This window comes from Oncorhynchus mykiss, chromosome 15 (assembly GCF_057628025.1).
Source record: "Oncorhynchus mykiss isolate SJ-2025 chromosome 15, ASM5762802v1, whole genome shotgun sequence".
NCBI classification, from domain to species: domain Eukaryota; kingdom Metazoa; phylum Chordata; class Actinopteri; order Salmoniformes; family Salmonidae; genus Oncorhynchus; species Oncorhynchus mykiss.
The window spans coordinates 73,638,891-73,660,735 of NC_143036.1; the positions used below are offsets into that span (position 1 = coordinate 73,638,891).

A 21,845-nucleotide genomic window follows, 5' to 3' on the forward strand; every position below is an offset into this window, starting at 1 on the left:
CTCTATCCACACCCCAACACCCCCACCAAACCTCTATCCACACCCCAACACCCCCACCAAACCTCTATCCACACCCTAACACACCTACCAAACCTCTATCCACACCCCAACACCCCTACCAAACCTCTATCCACACCCCAACACCCCCACCAAACCTCTATCCACACCCTAACACCCCTACCAAACCTCTATCCACACCCTAACACCCCCACCAAACCTCTATCCACACCCTAACACTCCTACCAAACCTCTATCCACACCCCAACACCCCCACCAAACCTCTATCCACACCCTAACACCCCCACCAAACCTCTATCCACACCCCAACACCCCCACCAAACCTCTATCCACACCCTAACACTCCTACCAAACCTCTATCCACACCCCAACACCCCTACCAAACCTCTATCCACACCCCAACACCCCCACCAAACCTCTATCCACACCCTAACACCCCCACCAAACCTCTATCCACACCCCAACACCCCCACCAAACCTCTATCCACACCCTAACACCCCCACCAAACCTCTATCCACACCCTAACACCCCCACCAAACCTCTATCCACACCCTAACACCCCCACCAAACCTCTATCCACACCCTAACACCCCAACCAAACCTCTATCCACACCCTAACACCCCAACCAAACCTCTATCCACACCCTAACACCCCCACCAAACCTCTATCCACACCCTAACACCCCCACCAAACCTCTATCCACACCCTAACACCCCCACCAAACCTCTATCCACACCCTAACACCCCCACCAAACCTCTATCCACACCCGAACACCCCCACCAAACCTCTATCCACACCCTAACACCCCCACCAAACCTCTATCCACACCCTAACACCCCCACCAAACCTCTATCCACACCCTAACACCCCCACCAAACCTCTATCCACACCCTAACACCCCCACCAAACCTCTATCCACACCCTAACACCCCCACCAAACCTCTATCCACACCCTAACACCCCCCACCAAACCTCTATCCACACCCTAACACCCCCACCAAACCTCTATCCACACCCTAACACCCCCACCAAACCTCTATCCACACCCTAACACCCCCACCAAACCTCTATCCACACCCCAACACCGCTGCTTTCAGGTTCCCTTCACACGCTCCTGTAGGATTTGTCATGCCATCACACAGACAGACACATATCACTTCACACCAGGGGAGGCTGCTGAGGGGAGGACGGCTCATAATAATGGCCAGAATGGTGTGAAGGGAGTTGATACCATTCAGTTCACTCCATTATGAGCCGTCCTCCCCTCAGCAGCCTCCACTGCTTCACGCGCTCCTGTAGGATGTGTAATGCCATCCATTCGCAGTTCTCCAGAGAGAGAAATAGGGAACATTCCAGAGTGAGACCAGGCCAGGTTAAAACTCAGCCCGACAGGATGAATGATCACTGCTCACGCAATCACACACCTAACAACAGTGGTTTGGTTAGGGTCCACAGTTAGTGTGATATCACACACCTAACAACAGTGGTATGGTTAGGGTCCACAGTTAGTGTGATACCACACAATCACACACCTAACAACAGTGGTATGGTTAGGGTCCACAGTTAGTGTGATACCACACAATCACACACCTAACAACAGTGGTATGGTTAGGGTCCACAGTTAGTGTGATACCACACAATCACACACCTAACAACAGTGATATGGTTAGGGTCTACAGTTAGTGTGATACCACACAATCACACACCTAACAGTGGTATGGCTAGGGTGATACCACACAATCACACACCTAACAGTGGTATAGTTAGGGTGATACCACACAATCACACACCTAACAGTGGTATGGCTAGGGTGATACCACACAATCACACACCTAACAACAGTGGTATGGTTAGGGTGATACCACACAATCACACACCTAACAACAGTGATATGGTTACGGTCCACAGTTAGTGTGATACCACACAATCCACTCACACAGGGTAATGATCTAAATAGGGAACACATGCACTCAGTCACTTCCCCTCAACCCAACAAGGGTTTTATAGAAAGTCTAAATCTATCATATGATAGAGGATGAATGAGTCACTGCACATGCAAATCAGACCACAATCCAAGAATTGAGGGTTGAAATCCGTGCGTTCAATTAGGACCTCCAACCACAGTGTCATGTTTGGGTTCAAACGTCACACCAAGCTGGGATCACAACAATCTAAAAGAATCTTATTCCATCAATGATGCCTGATTCCTCATGTGTTTGGTTCTGGTGACCATTTCAATGGTTCCTCTATGAGGCTAGAATGTGTCCTCTGACATACTGCTATGCAAATGGAACCCTATTCCCTATATAGTGCACTACTTTTGACCAGAGCCTTATGGAACCAGGTCAAAAGTAGTGCACTAAATAGGGTATAGGGTGCCATTTGAGAGACAACCATATAGCGCTGTGTTACGTGGGTAGGGTTGATTGGGGTGATTCTCATTTGACTGGGAGGAGTGAGTGTCGTCATGGAAGGTCAGTTCTCTGAACGAAACAAATCAATTCTGCAATTGGAAAAAAACAATGAATCACAGAGGACTATTATAGACCTGTCCTCACAGAGGACACTCCACATTCTTCTATGACACCTCTATTATAGACCTGTGTGTGCGCGTGTGTGTGTGTGTGTGTGTGTGGTTTAAGGTCGTAGACTATCACTTCAGCTTTAATAGACATCAGTACAGATCAGATGATCATGTATAATAGTGTAGTTATGAGACACAGCTTCAACAGACAACACAACAACAGAAAGCGGTTTCAACAACACATTTTCATTCTACACCCTCCACCTACAGGGCCGCTGCAGGAGAAAGGAATTAGGTGGTTCAACTTCATTATAAAGCGAATACCATCAACTCTTCAATATTATTCAAAACCACCCATCCAACCATTTACATTTGATCCCTTACAGAGCTCTTAAGATCAGAACAATGTGACCATTTACAAAGTGCATGATTTCATTAGTCTGTGAAAAAAGGCATAATTACATGTTTGATACCATTCTACTTTACATGCCTAGTTCAAGCTTGAAGCATTTAAATGAGGTGACACCAATGTCAGTTACAACATTCATATTTACAGTAATTACATTAGAATGAGTTGCTAATAACAGACCCTGAATCTCTGACATACCAGTACATGTTAAGTAGGTAGTTGTCAAAAACACCTTCCCTGCAAAACCTGCACTCTTAAATCAAAACAGTAAATGGCTATGCCTGTCTACCATTCACACCATTATGGCTATGCCTGTCTACCATTCACACCATTATGGCTATGCCTGTCTACCATTCACACCATTATGGCTACGCCTGTTTACCATTCACACCATTATGGCTACGCCTGTCTACCATTCACACCATTATGGCTACGCCTGTTTACCATTCACACCATTATGGCTACACCTGTCTACCATTCACACCATTATGGCTACGCCTGTCTACCATTCACACCATTATGGCTGTTTACACAGGCAGCCCAATTATTGGCAAAATATCTGATTTTTAGGGGGGCAAAATATTAGAATTGGGCTGCCTGTGTAAACACGGCCTGCCTGCCTGCGTAAACACGGCCTGCCTGCCTGCGTGCGTAAACACGGCCTGCCTGCCTGCGTAAACACGGCCTGCCTGTCTGCGTGCGTAAACACGGCCTGCCTGCCTGCGTAAACACGGCCTGCCTGCCTGCGTAAACACGGCCTGCCTGCCTGCGTAAACACGGCCTGCCTGGCTGCGTAAACACGGCCTGCCTGCGTAAACACGGCCTGCCTGCGTAAACACGGCCTGCCTGCGTAAACACGGCCTGTCTGCGTAAACACGGCCTGTGTGCTCTCATCACAGTGGCACTTTATTTAGGACCAGTCAAAAGGTTGATTCCTTCAGCCCAACCAGCCAAACCCCTTTCAGAAACACTACAACACATCCTTCTGTACCACCTCTCACAGGTCAAAGGTAACAACATCCTGCCTGAGCAGCAGAAATTCAAATGGACCGCAGTCATATCACATGATCTGCAGTCATATCACATGATCTGCAGTCATATCACATGATCTGCAGTCATATCACATGATCTGCAGTCATATCACATGATCTGCAGTCATATCACATGATCTGCATCAAGAAGATATGGAGTCCAGAGGAGGCTGGTTGGAGGAGCTGTAGGAGGATGGGATCATTGTAATGGCTGGAATGGAATCAATGGAACGGTACCAAACACATCAAACACATGGAAACCACGTTTGACTCAGTTCCATTTATTCCATTCCGACCATTACAATGAGCCTTTCCTCCTATAGATTCTTCCACCAGCCTCCACTGACGGAGTCATATCAAAGCACATGATGTTTATTTTCAAGTCTAAATGAGTTTCTCAGCAGCTACCGCCTGCCGTGTCTTTTGAACTTTAACCTTTGCAGGTTGCTTCCTACAGTTTGGAAATGAAGGGCCCTCGTACATGTCAGACCTTTACGGCTCCTATATTATCTTCATAATCAGTCTAAATTAGTGTCTCTCAGCCTGTCTGACCTTTCACCTCTAGACGTCCCCTACAGTTTGGAGATGAAGGGCCCTCGTACATGTCAGACCTTTACGGCTCCTATATTATCTTCATAATCAGTCTAAATGAGTGTCTCTCAGCCTGTCTGACCTTTCACCTCTAGACGTCCCCTACAGTTTGGAGATGAAGGGCCCTCGTACATGTCAGACCTTTACGGCTCCTATATTATCTTCATAATCAGTCTAAATGAGTGTCTCTCAGCCTGTCTGACCTTTCACCTCTAGACGTCCCCTACAGTTTGGAGATGAAGGGCCCTCGTACATGTCAGACCTTTACGGCTCCTATATTATCTTCATAATCAGTCTAAATGAGTGTCTCTCAGCCTGTCTGACCTTTCACCTCTAGACGTCCCCTACAGTTTGGAGATGAAGGGCCCTCGTACATGTCAGACCTTTACGGCTCCTATATTATCTTCATAATCAGTCTAAATGAGTGTCTCTCAGCCTGTCTGACCTTTCACCTCTAGACGTCCCCTACAGTTTGGAGATGAAGGGCCCTCGTACATGTCAGACCTTTACGGCTCCTATATTATCTTCATAATCAGTCTAAATGAGTGTCTCTCAGCCTGTCTGACCTTTCACCTCAAGACGTCCCCTACAGTTTGGAGATGAAGGGCCCTCGTACATGTCAGACCTTTACGGCTCCTATATTATCTTCATAATCAGTCTAAATGAGTGTCTCTCAGCCTGTCTGACCTTTCACCTCTAGACGTCCCCTACAGTTTGGAGATGAAGGGCCCTCGTACATGTCAGACCTTTACGGCTCCTATATTATCTTCATAATCAGTCTAAATGAGTGTCCCTCAGCCTGTCTGACCTTTCACCTCTAGACGTCCCCTACAGTTTGGAGATGAAGGGCCCTCGTACATGTCAGACCTTTACGGCTCCTATATTATCTTCATAATCAGTCTAAATGAGTGTCCCTCAGCCTGTCTGACCTTTCACCTCTAGACGTCCCCTACAGTTTGGAGATGAAGGGCAAGCCCTCGTACATGTCGGCCTTCAGTTTGCACCATTCAGCCAGCCTCTGGATGGCGCTCTTCTCCAGAGCCAGCACCGACGCTGCCTTGTTCAGCTTGGCTTCGTTCCTCTCCAGGTAGCGAGTTCCTTCCTCCTGCAGGAAGGTCAGCCTCTCCGGGCGGCTCTCGTCCAATGGGATGTCCTCGCTCATGTAGGGGTTGAAACGGAAGTAGGTGTTGGGTGGAAGGAGGGCGTCCAGCATGATGTGGACCTCTGACGGAGAGAGAAGAGGTGAGAGAGGTTAGGTCATGTTGCTGGAGTACAGTTAAATCATTGTATATCTTGATAGCTATCATGTTGTTAGTGTAGCTAGTTGAGAGGAAGCAGCTGTCTGGGAGAAGGAGAGAACAAGACGTGGACTTCTGATGAGGGACACAAAGTTAGTCCATATGTGACTGGTTTATTATGACTTCCTACTTTATAGAGATCCATCAAGTTGTTCATAGTGCCATCACCCACACACACTGACTAAACATCACTCAGACCATCTACACAGGTAGGAATCAGAGAGAGGTCAAGTACTGGGGAGCTGATGAATGAGAGGAATCAGAGAGAGGTGGAGTACTGGGGAGCTGATGAATGAGGAATCAAAGAGAGGTCAAGTACTGGGGAACTGATGAATGAGAGGAATCAGAGAGAGGTCAAGTACTGGGGAGCTGATGAATGAGAGGAATCAGAGAGAGGTCAAGTACTGGGGAACTGATGAATGAGAGGAATCAGAGAGAGGTCAAGCACTGGGGAGCTGATGAATGAGAGGAATCAGAGAGGTCAAGTACTGGGGAGCTGATGAATGAGAGGAATCAGAGAGAGGTCAAGTACTGGGGAACTGATGAATGAGAGGAATCAGAGAGAGGTCAAGTACTGGGGAACTGATGAATGAGAGGAATCAGAGAGAGGTCAAGTACTGGGGAGCTGATGAATGAGAGGAATCAGAGAGAGGTCAAGCACTGGGGAGCTGATGAATGAGAGGAATCAGAGAGGTCAAGTACTGGGGAGCTGATGAATGAGAGGAATCAGAGAGAGGTCAAGTACTGGGGAGCTGATGAATGAGAGGAATCAGAGAGAGATCAAGTACTGGGGAGCTGATGAACTTGATGTTCTGAGCTGTGTTGGTCAAAAGGAAATCATTGAAGGAGTGACTGAAATACAGCATGAGACAAAACAATGGTCTTCCAATTACCTACAGGGACTACATGCAGCGTCTGTTTTAGTGAAGCACATGTCTCTGACCGACTGGCTGGCTGGCTGACTGACTGACTGGCTGACTGGCTGGCTGGCTGGCTGACAGCCTTTAATCTGATGTTAGAAATAACCTAATATGGTTTCATCCCTGTCAAAGGACAGATGTGGCACACAAACTACACACACCAACTACACACAGTACACCACACACACAGTACACCACACACCCTCCATGGTCCCTTGGTGACCCACCCTCTGTGTCGGTGGCACTGCTGATGACGTTGGTGATCTTGGCTTTGAGACTGGTGGAGGTGGTGTTGTTCTTGTTGACGGTCTCATAGCGACCCGTACCCAGGGAGACAACACACTGCACTGGGGTGTTGGGCCACAGCAGCTTACACTCATGGATGGCCAACGCCGTGGGGTTGTTGATGAGGAGACCACCATCCTGGAAACACACAGAGACAATCTGACTTTAGAAAAATACCACAAGGATTTTAGACGGACCGGTATGTTGTTAAAATGTTTACATATCTGTGCTTTACTCATCTCATATGTATATACTGTACTTTACTCAACGCCACTCCGACATGGCTCGTCCTAATATTTATATATTCCTTAATTCCATTATTTTACTTTTAGGTTTGTGTTTATTGTTAGATATTACTGCACTATTGGTGCTAGAAACACAAGCATTTTGCTACACCTGCAATAACATTGCTAATGTGACCAACATTTGATTTAATGTCTGCTTTCTTATCTTGTATGTATAAGGTACATGACATTAAGCTTGGTAAATGTCTAATAATATTGAGGTAGAACACAGTAAATCACCACCATGTCCTAGTACATAATGCCTGAGGTAGAACACAGTAAATCACCATGTCCTATAGTACATAATGTCTGAGGTAGAACACAGTAAATCACCATGTCCTAGTACATAATGTCTGAGGTAGAACACAGTAAATCAACACCATGTCCTAGTACATAATGTCTAAGGTAGAACACAGTAAATCACCACCATGTCCTATAGTACATCATGTCTGAGGTAGAACACAGTAAATCACCACCATGTCCTAGTACATAATGTCTGAGGTAGAACACAGTAAATCACCATGTCCTATAGTACATAATGTCTGAGGTAGAACACAGTAAATCACCATGTCCTAGTACATAATGTCTGAGGTAGAACACAGTAAATCAACACCATGTCCTAGTACATAATGTCTAAGGTAGAACACAGTAAATCACCACCATGTCCTAGTACATAATGCCTGAGGTAGAACACAGTAAATCACCACCATGTCCTAGTACATCATGTCTGAGGTAGAACACAGTAAATCACCACCATGTCCTAGTACATAATGTCTGAGGTAGAACACAGTAAATCACCATGTCCTAGTACATAATGCCTGAGGTAGAACACAGTAAATCATCATGTCCTAGTACATAATGCCTGAGGTAGAACACAGTAAATCACCATGTCCTATAGTACATAATGTCTGAGGTAGAACACAGTAAATCACCATGTCCTAGTACATAATGTCTGAGGTAGAACACAGTAAATCACCACCATGTCCTAGTACATCATGTCTGAGGTAGAACACAGTAAATCACCACCATGTCCTAGTACATAATGTCTGAAGTAGAACACAGTAAATCACCATGTCCTAGTACATAATGCCTGAGGTAGAACACAGTAAATCACCACCATGTCCTAGTACATAATGCCTGAGGTAGAACACAGTAAATCACCACCATGTCCTAGTACATAATGCCTGAGGTAGAACACAGTAAATCACCACCATGTCCTAGTACATAATGTCCGAGGTAGAACACAGTAAATCACCATGTCCTAGTACATAATGCCTGAGGTAGAACACAGTAAATCACCACCATGTCCTAGTACATAATGCCTGAGGTAGAACACAGTAAATCACCATGTCCTAGTACATAATGCCTGAGGTAGAACACAGTAAATCATCATGTCCTAGTACATAATGCCTGAGGTAGAACACAGTAAATCACCATGTCCTAGTACATAATGTCTGAGGTAGAACACAGTAAATCACCACCATGTCCTAGTACATCATGTCTGAGGTAGAACACAGTAAATCACCATGTCCTAGTACATAATGTCTGAGGTAGAACACAGTAAATCACCATGTCAGTGCTGCTCTGCATCTAAACACCAGGCCCTGATCAATACTGCTCTGTATCTAAACACCAGGCCCTGATCAATGCTGCTCTGTATCTAAACACCAGGCCCTGATCAATACTGCTCTGTATCTAAACACCAGGCCCTGATCAATACTGCTCTGTATCTAAACACCAGGCCCTAATCAATGCTGCTCTGCATCTAAACACCAGGCCCTGATCAATGCTGCTCTGTATCTAAACACCAGGCCCTGATCAATACTGCTCTGTATCTAAACACCAGGCCCTGATCAATACTGCTCTGTATCTAAACACCAGGCCCTGATCAATGCTGCTCTGTATCTAAACACCAGGCCCTGATCAATACTGCTCTGTATCTAAACACCAGGCCCTGATCAATACTGCTCTGTATCTAAACACCAGGCCCTGATCAATGGTGCTCTGCATCTAAACACCAGGCCTGTTTAAGCTTCCTGACCTGGGACTACGAGGCTGTTCTACTGGCCCACCAAGCTTGTGGAAACACGTCCCTATCAACCCCTCCAGGGCTGGTGAGGAGTGGTACACAGTCTAATACATCCCAGAGATGAATAGACCAGACCAGAGTCTGCTTGCCTGTAGTGTGATAGTGGTCTGAATAACAAGGAGTTAAACGTATGGTAGAAATGTCTTTCTGACCAGCCCAACAAAAGGGAAACAGTGTATTACCCATACAGGGTAGGATAGCTCAATTACCTCAATGTTGTACAATCACCTCAACAGAGTCGGTGCTCCACAGTAGAAAGAGGCTTTGATACGGTGCAATTAATTATTCAAGTCTCATTTCCAGAAGCAGTTGTGAATGTCAGCGGCTGCAGACAGACAAGATTAGCCAGACACAGAGGGTAAGTAAGGGCTCTCTCTCTCTCACACACACACACACACACACACACACTTACTTGAGAGTGTGTGTGTCAGGCTACTCTATGTGCTCCAGACACTAGCTGAGCAGTGACCTCGTCTTGGCAAAGCCAGGTTTAGTCTTTTTAAGTTATGTCTTCCCTCTCTCCCTCTTAGCTACCCTCTCCAAGTCCACTTACTCTTGGACTTCATCCACTAAGTCTGCGTCCAAAATGGCACCCTATTTCCTATATAGTGCACTACTTCTGAGAGCCCTATGGGCCCTGGTAATAAGTAATGCACTACGTAGGGAATAGGGTGTAGTTTGGAACGCACACTGGGTGAAGGGTTTTCTAACTGGGCTGTTTGGATAGGATTAAACTGCTAAAACAATGATCTACTCATGGTGAACTGTGGGAGAGAGTGTGGCTCACAATAAGGCCTTGACCCCTGCTGACTGCAGGTCAAAGGTCGTTTCCACTCTGTGGGGGTCAGAGCTACAACAGCTCTCTGGGCTAAGCCTCTCTCTCAACAACCTCACTGGCTTCTCACTACAGAAACACTGAAGAGAAACAAGACAATGAGTCTCCAGTGTTGCCATGGCGTTATGTTCAGCACTGCCTCTTCTAAAAACACTGAAGAGAAACAAGACAGTGAGTCTCCAGTGTTGCCATGGCGTTATGTTCAGCACTGCCTCTTCTAAAAACTTACATGAAAGTCTCACTATTTGGGCTTTCAAACTAGAGGAAATGTCACAGTCAACAGTGATAGTGAACATATTACAAGACAATTCTCAGTGCTAACTTGTTTTTAAATCAGGTGATTATTTTTTGTTCCTCAGGCTCTTGAGACCTGTTAACCAACAAGCCAACGTGATTCTCCTGCTGTGCATCATCGTGACTAAGCAGAGATTTCATGGCACCTTAATGCATCTGGACACTTCGCTGCAGGACTCATGATTAAACAATGAACTAGCCAAAAAAAACCTTGCCTGGCTGCAATTAAAACTGTGACCAGATCACTGGTCTTTATGTTATGATGCAGTATGTCCCTGGTACAGTGTGACCAGATCACTGGTCTTTATGTTATCATGATGCAGTATGTCCCTGGCAAACTAACATGCTGAAGGAAACAAGCTGTGAAGGAAGTTCTGTGGAACCACAGTTCAGTGCCTCTGTCAAAATAACAACCAAGCTTTGTTCTGGTACCTTCTTAGAGTTAGTTAGGACTCTAGATGGATAAAACCTGTGTTGGCATGGCCATTGCGGGCTTCCACAATTTTAAAGAAGTCTGGATGGGACTTCCTATGGGTTAAGGAAGGATCACATTATTCCATCCGGGTCATCAGGAGGGACCAGCGAATGAATTATACCGATGAGCAAACACTAGGTGGGCACATTTTCAGTTTGTTTGCTAAATCATAGATGTAGTAGAAGAAGAAAATGGACTGCTTCAAAATGGAGATGGCCTCGATGGCGCTGCCTGTGCACTCACTGACACCACAATGAAACATATATAAAGATGTCTCTATCCATGTGGGAGACAGAGAGAGAGAGAGACAGACACAGACAGAGACTTAGAGAGAGAGAGAGAGAGACAGAGACAGACAGAGAGAGAGACAGAGAGAGAAAATATGTTGACAAGGGAGAGCAAACACAGGATGTCTGAATGTCTAGGAAGTTTGAGAGAATGTTGATATTGACTGACTATAGTTCCAGCCACACACTTACAGAGAGAGAACACTATTGGCCCTCCCTGTTTATTTCTTTCTTTGTTAGTTATACCTGTTAGTAGAGGTCGACCGATTAATCGGAATGGCCGATTTCAAGTTTTCATAACAATCGGAAATCGGTATTTTTGGGCGCCGATTTGCAGAATTTTTTAAATATCTTTTTTTACACCTTTATTTAACTAGACAAGTCAGTTAAGAACACATTCTTATTTTCAATGACGGCCTAGGAATGGTGGGTTAACTGCCTCGTTCAGGGGCAGAAAGACAGATTTTCACCTTGTCGGCTCGGGGGATCCAATCTTGCAACCTTACAGTTAACTAGTCCAACGCAATAACGACCTGCCTCTCTCTCGTTGCACTCCACAAGGAGACTGTTACGCAAATGCAGTAAGCCAAGGTAAGTTGCTAGCTAGCATTAAACTTATCTTATAAAAAACAATCAATCATAATCACTAATTAACTACACATGGTTGATGATATTACTAGATATTATTTAGCTTGTCCTGTGTTGCATATAATCTGACTGAGCATACAAGCATACAAGTATCTGACTGAGCGGTGGTAGGCAGAGGCAGGCACGTAAACATTCATTCAAACAGCACTTTCGTGCGTTTTGCCAGCAGCTCTTCGTTGTGCGTCAAGCATTGCGCTCTTTATGACTTCAAGCATATCAACTAAACTAAACTAAAAAAACAATTAAATTCTCATGTTTTCAACAAGGAAATTGGAATTGGAATTTCAGTTTACTTATACAAAGAAAAAGGCAATGTCATAATTTCACAAGTAAGATAATTTGGCCATGAGCTTGGAATGAAATCCCCATTACAACAGCAGGTAATTTATCTAGCTATAACAAACAAACCTGCTCATTTAAATCCCCATAACAGCAGGTCATTTAGCTAGCTATAACAAACAAACCTGCTCATTTAAATCCCCATAACAGCAGGTCATTTAGCTATAACAAACAAACCTGCTCATTTAAATCCCCATAACAGCAGGTCATTTAGCTAGCTATAACAAACAAACCTGCTCATTTAAATCCCCATAACAGCAGGTCATTTAGCTATAACAAACAAACCTGCTCATTTAAATCCCCATAACAGCAGGTCATTTAGCTATAACAAACAAACCTGCTCATTTAAATCCCCATAACAGCAGGTCATTTAGCTATAACAAACAAACCTGCTCATTTAAATCCCCATAACAGCAGGTCATTTAGCTATAACAAACAAACCTGCTCATTTAAATCCCCATAACAGCAGGTCATTTAGCTAGCTATAACAAACAAACCTGCTCATTTAAATCCCCATAACAGCAGGTAATTTATCTAGCTATAACAAACAAACCTGCTCATTTAAATCCCCATAACAGCAGGTCATTTAGCTATAACAAACAAACCTGCTCATTTAAATCCAGCCTGAGAGTCCCTGACTGAGGCTTCTCAGCTTCTCTTCATGCACGATATCCTAACACAACACTAGCACAAAATGGATGTACTGGCTCTAGTCTCATTGTTTAGCTGTGTCCAGATGGGCAGATGACCGGGACTGGGAGGGAGGACATGTTGCATTCAGCTGAGGCAGAAGAGATCACATTTTCTGTCCCATTTCCTCTTGAACACTGGGGAGGTCGAACTGGGAGCCACGCTCTGCTCATCTCCCCTCTAGACTCTGGGTGTCCCACAAATAGCACCCTATTCCCTATGTAGTGCACTACTATAGGGTTATGGTCAAAAGTACTGCACTATATAGAGAATAGGGTGGCATTTGGGACGTATCCTCTCTGTCAGTGTATTTATGATGGAACAACATTCATGCCAGTAAAACAAACACCAGTGAACTAAACTGCAGCACATGGCCGAGCCAGACTAGCTACATGTTTAAATATACCAGATCACTGTGTATTAGTTCACCATGACTCTACTATAGAACCAGTACTATACAACCCAGCCAGACTAGCTACATGTTTAAATATACCAGATCACTGTGTATTAGTTCACCATGACTCTACTATAGAACCAGTACTATACAACCCAGCCAGACTAGCTACATGTTTAAATATACCAGATCACTGTGTATTAGTTCACCATGACTCTACTATAGAACCAGTACTATACAACCGTAGCAGGTGGTGTGGTAAGCCCAACGCATTAACCGGGGGCTCACTGCCTGCCCTCCAGGACATCTACAGCACCCGGTGTCACATGAAGGACAAGAAGATCCTCAAGGACCTCAGCCTCCCGAGCCACGGCCTGTTCACCCCGCTAACATCTAGAAGATCATCAAGGACCTCAGCCTCCCGAGCCACGGCCTGTTCACCCCACTAACATCTAGAAGATCCTCAAGGACCTCAGCCACCCGAGCCACGGCCTGTTCACCCCGCTAACACCTAGAAGATCCTCAAGGACCTCAGCCACCCGAGCCACGGCCTGTTCACCCCGCTAACACCTAGAAGATCATCAAGGACCTCAGCCACCCGAGCCACGGCCTGTTCACCCCGCTAACACCTAGAAGATCATCAAGGACCTCAGCCACCCGAGCCACGGCCTGTTCACCCCACTAACACCTAGAAGATCATCAAGGACCTCAGCCTCCCGAGCCACAACCTGTTCACCCCGCTAACATCTAGAAGATCATCAAGGACCTCAGCCACCCGAGCCACAACCTGTTCACCCCGCTAACATCTAGAAGATCATCAAGGACCTCAGCCACCCGAGCCACGGCCTGTTCACCCCGCTAACATCTAGAAGATCATCAAGGACCTCAGCCACCCGAGCCACGGCCTGTTCACCCCGCTAACACCTAGAAGATCATCAAGAACCTCAGCCACCCGAGCCACGGCCTGTTCACCCCGCTAACACCTAGAAGATGATCCATCCTTACAGAACACAGAACACTATTCTGATTCCAGATGATCCACCCTTACAGAACACGGAACACTATTATGATTCCAGATGATCCATCCTTACAGAACACGGAACACTATTCTGATTCCAGATGATCCATCTTTACAGAACACTATTCTGATTCCAGATGATCCATCCTTACAGAACACGGAACACTATTCTGATTCCAGATGATCCATCCTTACAGAACACGGAACACTATTCTGATTCCAGATGATCCATCCTTACAGAACACTATTCTGATTCCAGATGATCCATCCTTACAGAACACGGAACACTATTCTGATTCCAGATGATCCATCCTTACAGAACACGGAACACTATTCTGATTCCAGATGATCCATCCTTACAGAACACTATTCTGATTCCAGATGATCCATCCTTACAGAACACGGAACACTATTCTGATTCCAGATGATCCATCCTTACAGAACACGGAACACTATTCTGATTCCAGATGATCAATCCTTACAGAACACGGAACACTATTCTGATTCCAGATGATCCATCCTTACAGAACACTATTCTGATTCCAGATGATCCATCCTTACAGAACACTATTCTGATTCCAGATGATCCATCCTTACAGAACACGGAACACTATTATGATTCCAGATGATCCATCCTTACAGAACACGGAACACTATTCTGATTCCAGATGATCCATCCTTACAAAACACTATTCTGATTCCAGATGATCCATCCTTACAGAACACGGAACACTATTCTGATTCCAGATGATCCATCTTTACAGAACACGGAACACTATTATGATTCCAGATGATCAATCCTTACAGAACACGGAACACTATTCTGATTCCAGATGATCCATCCTTACAGAACACTATTCTGATTCCAGATGATCCATCCTTACAGAACACAGAACACTATTCTGATTCCAGATGATCCATCCTTACAGAACACGGAACACTCAATATGCTTTAAGTTTTTCTCCATCTTCATTAGGAAGTTGTGTGGCAGTTTGGGGAAAAAACGACACCATTTGATGGCTGTGATGCCAATTTGTCATGTCATTTGAAAGGGCTGTTTCTCAGCTTTCAAAATATGTATCATGTTTTCATATACGGTTTGACACCAGCAAATGTAGCTGGTTAATGCATGCAGAGGTCCTGGTCTGAGTACATCTCAGAGCAGTTAGCTGGTTAATGCATGCAGAGGTCCTGGTCTGAGTACATCTCAGAGCAGTTAGCTGGTTAATGCATGCAGAGGTCCTGGTCTGAGTACATCTCAGAGCAGTTAGCTGGTTAATGCATGCAGAGGTCCTGGTCTGAGTACATCTCAGAGCAGTTAGCTGGTTAATGCATGCAGAGGTCCTGGTCTGAGTACATCTCAGAGCAGTTAGCTGGTTAATGCATGCAGAGGTCCTGGTCTGAGTACATCTCAGAGCAGTTAGCTGGTTAATGCATGCAGAGGTCCTGGTCTGAGTACATCTCAGAGCAGTTATCTGGTTAATGCATGCAGAGGTCCTGGTCTGAGTACATCTCAGAGCAGTTAGCTGGTTAATGCATGCAGAGGTCCTGGTCTGAGTACATCTCAGAGCAGTTAGCTGGTTAATGCATGCAGAGGTCCTGGTCTGAGTACATCTCAGAGCAGTTAGCTGGTTAATGCATGCAGAGGTCCTGGTCTGAGTACATCTCAGAGCAGTTATCTGGTTAATGCATGCAGAGGTCCTGGTCTGAGTACATCTCAGAGCAGTTATCTGGTTAATGCATGCAGAGGTCCTGGTCTGAGTACATCTCAGAGCAGTTATCTGGTTAATGCATGCAGAGGTCCTGGTCTGAGTACATCTCAGAGCAGTTAGCTGGTTAATGCATGCAGAGGTCCTGGTCTGAGTACATCTCAGAGCAGTTATCTGGTTAATGCATGCAGAGGTCCTGGTCTGAGTACATCTCAGAGCAGTTAGCTGGTTAATGCATGCAGAGGTCATGGTCTGAGTACATCTCAGAGCAGTTAGCTGGTTAATGCATGCAGAGGTCCTGGTCTGAGTACATCTCAGAGCAGTTAGCTGGTGTTCTAAAGCCTAGTCTTTCCATTCCCCTTTAAAACACCAATTTTTTATGGACGGGCTGGTGGGCTGGCGGGCGTCTCCATCCGGACTGACTGAGAGCAGAGGGAGTTCAGCTGTCAACCGGTTTCTCAGCCAAGAGCTAAAGCTGCTACTTGCATGTTAATCCACACACACACACACACACACACACACAATACATGAAACAGAACATAAAGGGATTAGTGATAAGAGTCTATTGACTATGTAATTAGATATTAGTTAGGCCAGTCCACTGAGTATGTAGCATTGTCAGAGAAGGGACAGGGAGCTAAAGGGACATTATGGATAATGAAAGCACTGTGTCATGAAATGGACTTCGCCTTATCAAAATGTTGAAGCAGGAAGTTCAATGATTAAAAGGAGGTTCATCCAAGATAACAGCCAAGTCTCGTGACAAGCTAAGGATTCAAATGATTACTGGCACATTAAAACGACCAAATATGTCCATTGTTCAGTAGAGAAAACTGCGGTGCGTGTTTAAATATCAATAAATGATTGGAGTGTGTGTGGCAGGGCACTGTGCTCCTTTGTGAATGCCTGATCAAAGGGGCTGTGTGGCAGGCAGGCAGCTACCTCTCCTTTCAGACTCTGGGTAAAGGTTAAAGAGCGGCTGTCTAAGGGCTCTGCCCAGATGGAGGGAGGCCCAAACCCACTTGGTCGAGTAGATAGAATATTCACTGGTTGCCATGGAGATTTCTAAGGCTCTGAGAAGAGAGCTTGCTTTGCACTTAGCTCTGACTTCCTACTTCCTGAAACAAACTAACATCCAGGAAATAGCTTTTGATCTCTGACGCAGGTGTACAGTCTACAACCAAACAAAACTAAAGCAGGTCAACGGAGTGGCGTCCAAATTACACAGGTCAAATACCATTTTGTTTAGCTAGAAAATAGACAAACAAACAGGCTGTTGAGGTACAACCTGACAGAGGGTTGGCTAGACATCAGATATTCTCTTTCATCAAGAGTCACTGTCCTGCCATTCCCCTACAGACAGCAGCACCTACAGGAACCCTTCTCCATCACAGGGGGCTCAGTCTTTGATATGCGTGTTTGAAGTGAGAGTGAGAGTTCTGTTCACAAACACAAACAGACCCCACAGAGCTCCAGGACAGCAACACAAACAGACCCCACAGAGCCCCAGGACAGCAACACAATTAGACCCCACAGAGCCCCAGGACAGCAACACAATTAGACCCCACAGAGCCCCAGGACAGCAACACAATTAGACCCAACCACATCATGAGAAAACAAAAATATCATTTTTTCCAATGTGTCAAGTTACAAAAAACAGAGCAAATTAGAATGTTATTTGGCCCTAAACAGAGAGTACACAGTGTCAGAATACCTGACCACTGTGACTGACTCAAACTTAAGGAAAGCTTTATGTACAGACTCAGTGAGCATAGCCTTGCTATTGAGAAAGGCCATCGTAGGCAGACATGGATCTCAATAGAAGACAGACTATGTGCTCACTGCCCACAAAGTGAGGTGGAAACTGAGCTGCACTTCCTAACCTCCTGTATGACCATATTAGAGACACATATTTCCCTCAGATTACACAGATCCACAAAGAATTACAAAACAAATCCAATTTTGATAAACTCCCGTATCTACTGGGTGAAATACCACAGTGTGACATCACAGCAGCAAGATTATTATTATTATTATTATTATTATTAATTTTCCATTTTGTACTTTAACTATTTTCACATCGTTACAACACTGTATATAGACAAATGTCTTTATTATTTTGGAACTTTTGTGAGTGTAATGTTTACTGTTCATTTTTTATTGTTTATTTCACTTTGGTGATGTTACCATATGTTTCCCATGACAATGACGCCCCTCAAATTTGAATTGAATTGAAATGGAACAGAGAGAGAGAGGCTCTACATTTACTCTCTGGATCTCCAGCTGAGAGAACGGGCTAATTTAACACACAGAAACACACACTACGGCCCTACAGTTAATGGCCTCAGGCCTTGGAGAGGACTATCAGGAAGTGTACTGAAAGTGTATTGATTTGCGAGAAGTGTTGGGTAAATGAGTGACAGTCAGGGAGAGATCATAGAGACAAAGAGAGAGGGGTAATAGAGAAAGAGAGAGGCTGAGGTCGATAAACAGAGAGAGAGAGAGGTTGAGGTAGATAGAGAGAGAGAGAGAGAGGTTGAGGTAGATAAACAGAGAGAGAGAGAGGTTGAGGTAGATAAACAGAGAGAGAGAGAGGTTGAGGTAGATAAACAGAGAGAGGAGAGGTTGAGGTAGATAAACAGAGAGAAAGAGAGAGGCTGAGGTAGATAAACAGAGAGAAAGAGAGAGGTTGAGGTAGATAAACAGAGAGAGAGAGAGGTTGAGGTAGATAAACAGAGAGAGAGAGAGGTTGAGGTAGATAAACAGAGAGAGAGAGAGAGGTTGAGGTAGATAAACAGAGAGAGAGAGGTTGAGGTAGATAAACAGAGAGAGGTTGAGGTAGATAAACAGAGATGCTGAGGTAGATACAGAGAGAGAGAGAGAGGTTGAGGTAGATAAACAGAGAGAGGTTGAGGTAGATAAACAGAGAGGCTGAGGTAGATACAGAGAGAGAGAGAGGTTGAGGTAGATAAACAGAGAGAGAGAGAGGTTGAGGTAGATAAACAGAGAGAAAGAGAGGTTGAGGTAGATAAACAGAGAGAGGCTGAGGTAGATAAACAGAGAGAGGTTGATGTAGATAAACAGAGAAAGAGAGAGAGGTTGAGGTAGATAAACAGAGAAAGAGAGAGAGGTTGAGGTAGATAAACAGAGAGAGGCTGAGGTAGATAAACAGAGAGAAAGAGAGAGGTTGAGGTAGATAAACAGAGAGAGGTTGAGGTAGATAAACAGAGAAAGAGAGAGAGGTTGAGGTAGATAAACAGAGAAAGAGAGAGAGGTTGAGGTAGATAAACAGAGAGAGGCTGAGGTAGATAAACAGAGAGAAAGAGAGAGGTTGAGGTAGATAAACAGAGAGAGGCTGAGGTAGATAAACAGAGAGAAAGAGAGAGAGGTTGAGGTAGATAAACAGAGAGAGGTTGAGGTAGATAAACAGAGAAAGAGAGAGAGGTTGAGGTAGATAAACAGAGAAAGAGAGAGAGGTTGAGGTAGATAAACAGAGAGAGGCTGAGGTAGATAAACAGAGAGAGAGAGACAGGTTGAGGTAGATAAACAGAGAGAGAGAGACAGGTTGAGGTAGATAAACAGAGAGAGAGAGACAGGTTGAGGTAGATAAACAGAAGTTGAGGTAGATAAACAGAGAAAGAGAGAGAGGTTGAGGTAGATAAACAGAGAAAGAGAGAGAGGTTGAGGTAGATAAACAGAGAAAGAGAGAGAGGTTGAGGTAGATAAACAGAGAAAGAGAGAGAGGTTGAGGTAGATAAACAGAGAGAGGCTGAGGTAGATAAACAGAGAAAGAGAGAGGTTGAGGTAGATAAACAGAGAGAGAGACAGGTTGAGGTAGATAAACAGAGAGAGAGACAGGTTGAGGTAGATAAACAGAGAGAGAGACAGGTTGAGGTAGATAAACAGAGAGAAATAGAAGTTGAGGTAGATAAACAGAGAGAGGCTGAGGTAGATAAACAGAGAGAGAGAGAGAGAGAGAGAGGTTGAGGTAGATAAACAGAGAAAGAGAGAGAGGTTGAGGTAGATAAACAGAGAGAGAGAGAGGTTGAGGTAGATAAACAGAGAGAAAGAGAGGTTGAGGTAGATAAACAGAGAGAGGTTGATGTAGATAAACAGAGAGAAAGAGAGAGGCTGAGGTAGATAAACAGAGAGAGAGTACTAAAGCTACACATACAGAGATAGATGAATTGGTTACCTGGTGCAGGTCTTTTCCCAGTGTATACTCCTGGAAGTACCCTGGGGCGGCGGAGGAGGCTCTGATGGCCTGCCACATCTTGTGTTTACAGTCTCCTATGTAGTGGGACCTGACCCCTGGTAGCATGCTGTAGTTCCTGAACACATAGGCCTTCAGAGGCAGACCCCTGTTCACTATGGTGCTCACTGCTGACACCTAGAGGAGGAACAGAGGCATGAACTAAATGAAGACGTGTTCATGAGAGAAGAGATGGGTTGGTTGTTTAGCAACAAAACCAACGTGCACAACAGACGGGTTGGCTTAGATTGTTAACAACATGTAAAGTATATTTAGTCTCCAATGTTTAATGTGCAAATGTATTTATGTTTTCAATGAGCACTTGTTGTCTCTTAAATGCACCGTTACAGTTGTTGATTAGCTAGCTAGCGAATTTTAGCCCCATTAGCATTGACATGACATGAGTCAAAACCCCTCAAAACAAGACATGGTGTCAAGAACAAGACACAATGAGACTAAACGAGCAGCCTAGGACTCCCTACATGGCAGCTTCTTGTCATTGTTATGATCCTGGACGGTCACATAGCAACAACGCAGGCCATCTAGCCGTATCGATGCGTACGTATCATTTTGGTGACTCGTCAGCCTACCCGTCGATATGGACTTGATTAAGTCTTTGTTCCCAGTGTAAGTGTATGGTTGTTAAAGGGTTGTATAGATCAAACCTAACCTTTGGGCATTTTGGATCCCGGGCTGTCTCCACCATGAGGCCTTCTCCCATTCTCTCCCTGTTACACACAAAACATTCACCACTTCATTATCAAATCAGAAAAAATTATACTGTAAATTTGCATGCTCCAAAATAAGAACATGATTTTCATAGGTCAGACTACACTGACAAGATATTTTACTGAACTGACATGACAGTATACTAGACGGAGCAGCAGGGTACTGACATGACAGTATCCTAGACGGAGCAGCAGGGAACTGACATGACAGTATACTAGACGGAGCAGCAGGGTACTGACATGACAGTATACTAGACGGAGCAGCAGGGTACTGACATGACAGTATACTAGACGGAGCAGCTGGGTACTGACATGACAGTATACTAGACGGAGCAGCAGGGTACTGACATGACAGTATACTAGACGGAGCAGCAGGGTACTGACATGACAGTATACTAGACGGAGCAGCTGGGTACTGACATGACAGTATACTAGACGGAGCAGCAGGGTACTGACATGACAGTATACTAGACGGAGCAGCAGGGTACTGACATGACAGTATACTAGACGGAGCAGCAGGGTACTGACATGACAGTATATTAGACGGAGCAGCAGGGTACTGACATGACAGTATACTAGACGGAGCAGCAGGGTACTGACATGACAGTATACTAGACGGAGCAGCAGGGTACTGACATGACAGTATACTAGACGGAGCAGCTGGGTACTGACATGACAGTATACTAGACGGAGCAGCAGGGTACTGACATGACAGTATACTAGA

At 44.9% G+C, this 21,845-nt stretch overlaps 1 protein-coding gene across 1 annotated transcript in view; it reads right to left on the bottom strand.

Annotated features, from left to right (window-relative positions):
- Positions 1–2,772: 2,772 nt before the first annotated feature.
- Positions 2,773–21,845, bottom strand: part of LOC110490626 (calcium-independent phospholipase A2-gamma) — a 29,355-nt gene continuing 10,282 nt past the window's right edge. The window contains exons 6-9 of the mRNA XM_090199185.1: positions 21,064–21,121; positions 20,337–20,531; positions 7,022–7,217; positions 2,773–5,800 (exon numbers count right to left, since the gene is read on the bottom strand). Of these exons, the coding sequence (XP_090055311.1) occupies positions 5,526–5,800; positions 7,022–7,217; positions 20,337–20,531; positions 21,064–21,121 (724 nt within the window). The 3' untranslated portion in view covers positions 2,773–5,525. The remainder of the gene's footprint in view (positions 5,801–7,021; positions 7,218–20,336; positions 20,532–21,063; positions 21,122–21,845) is intronic.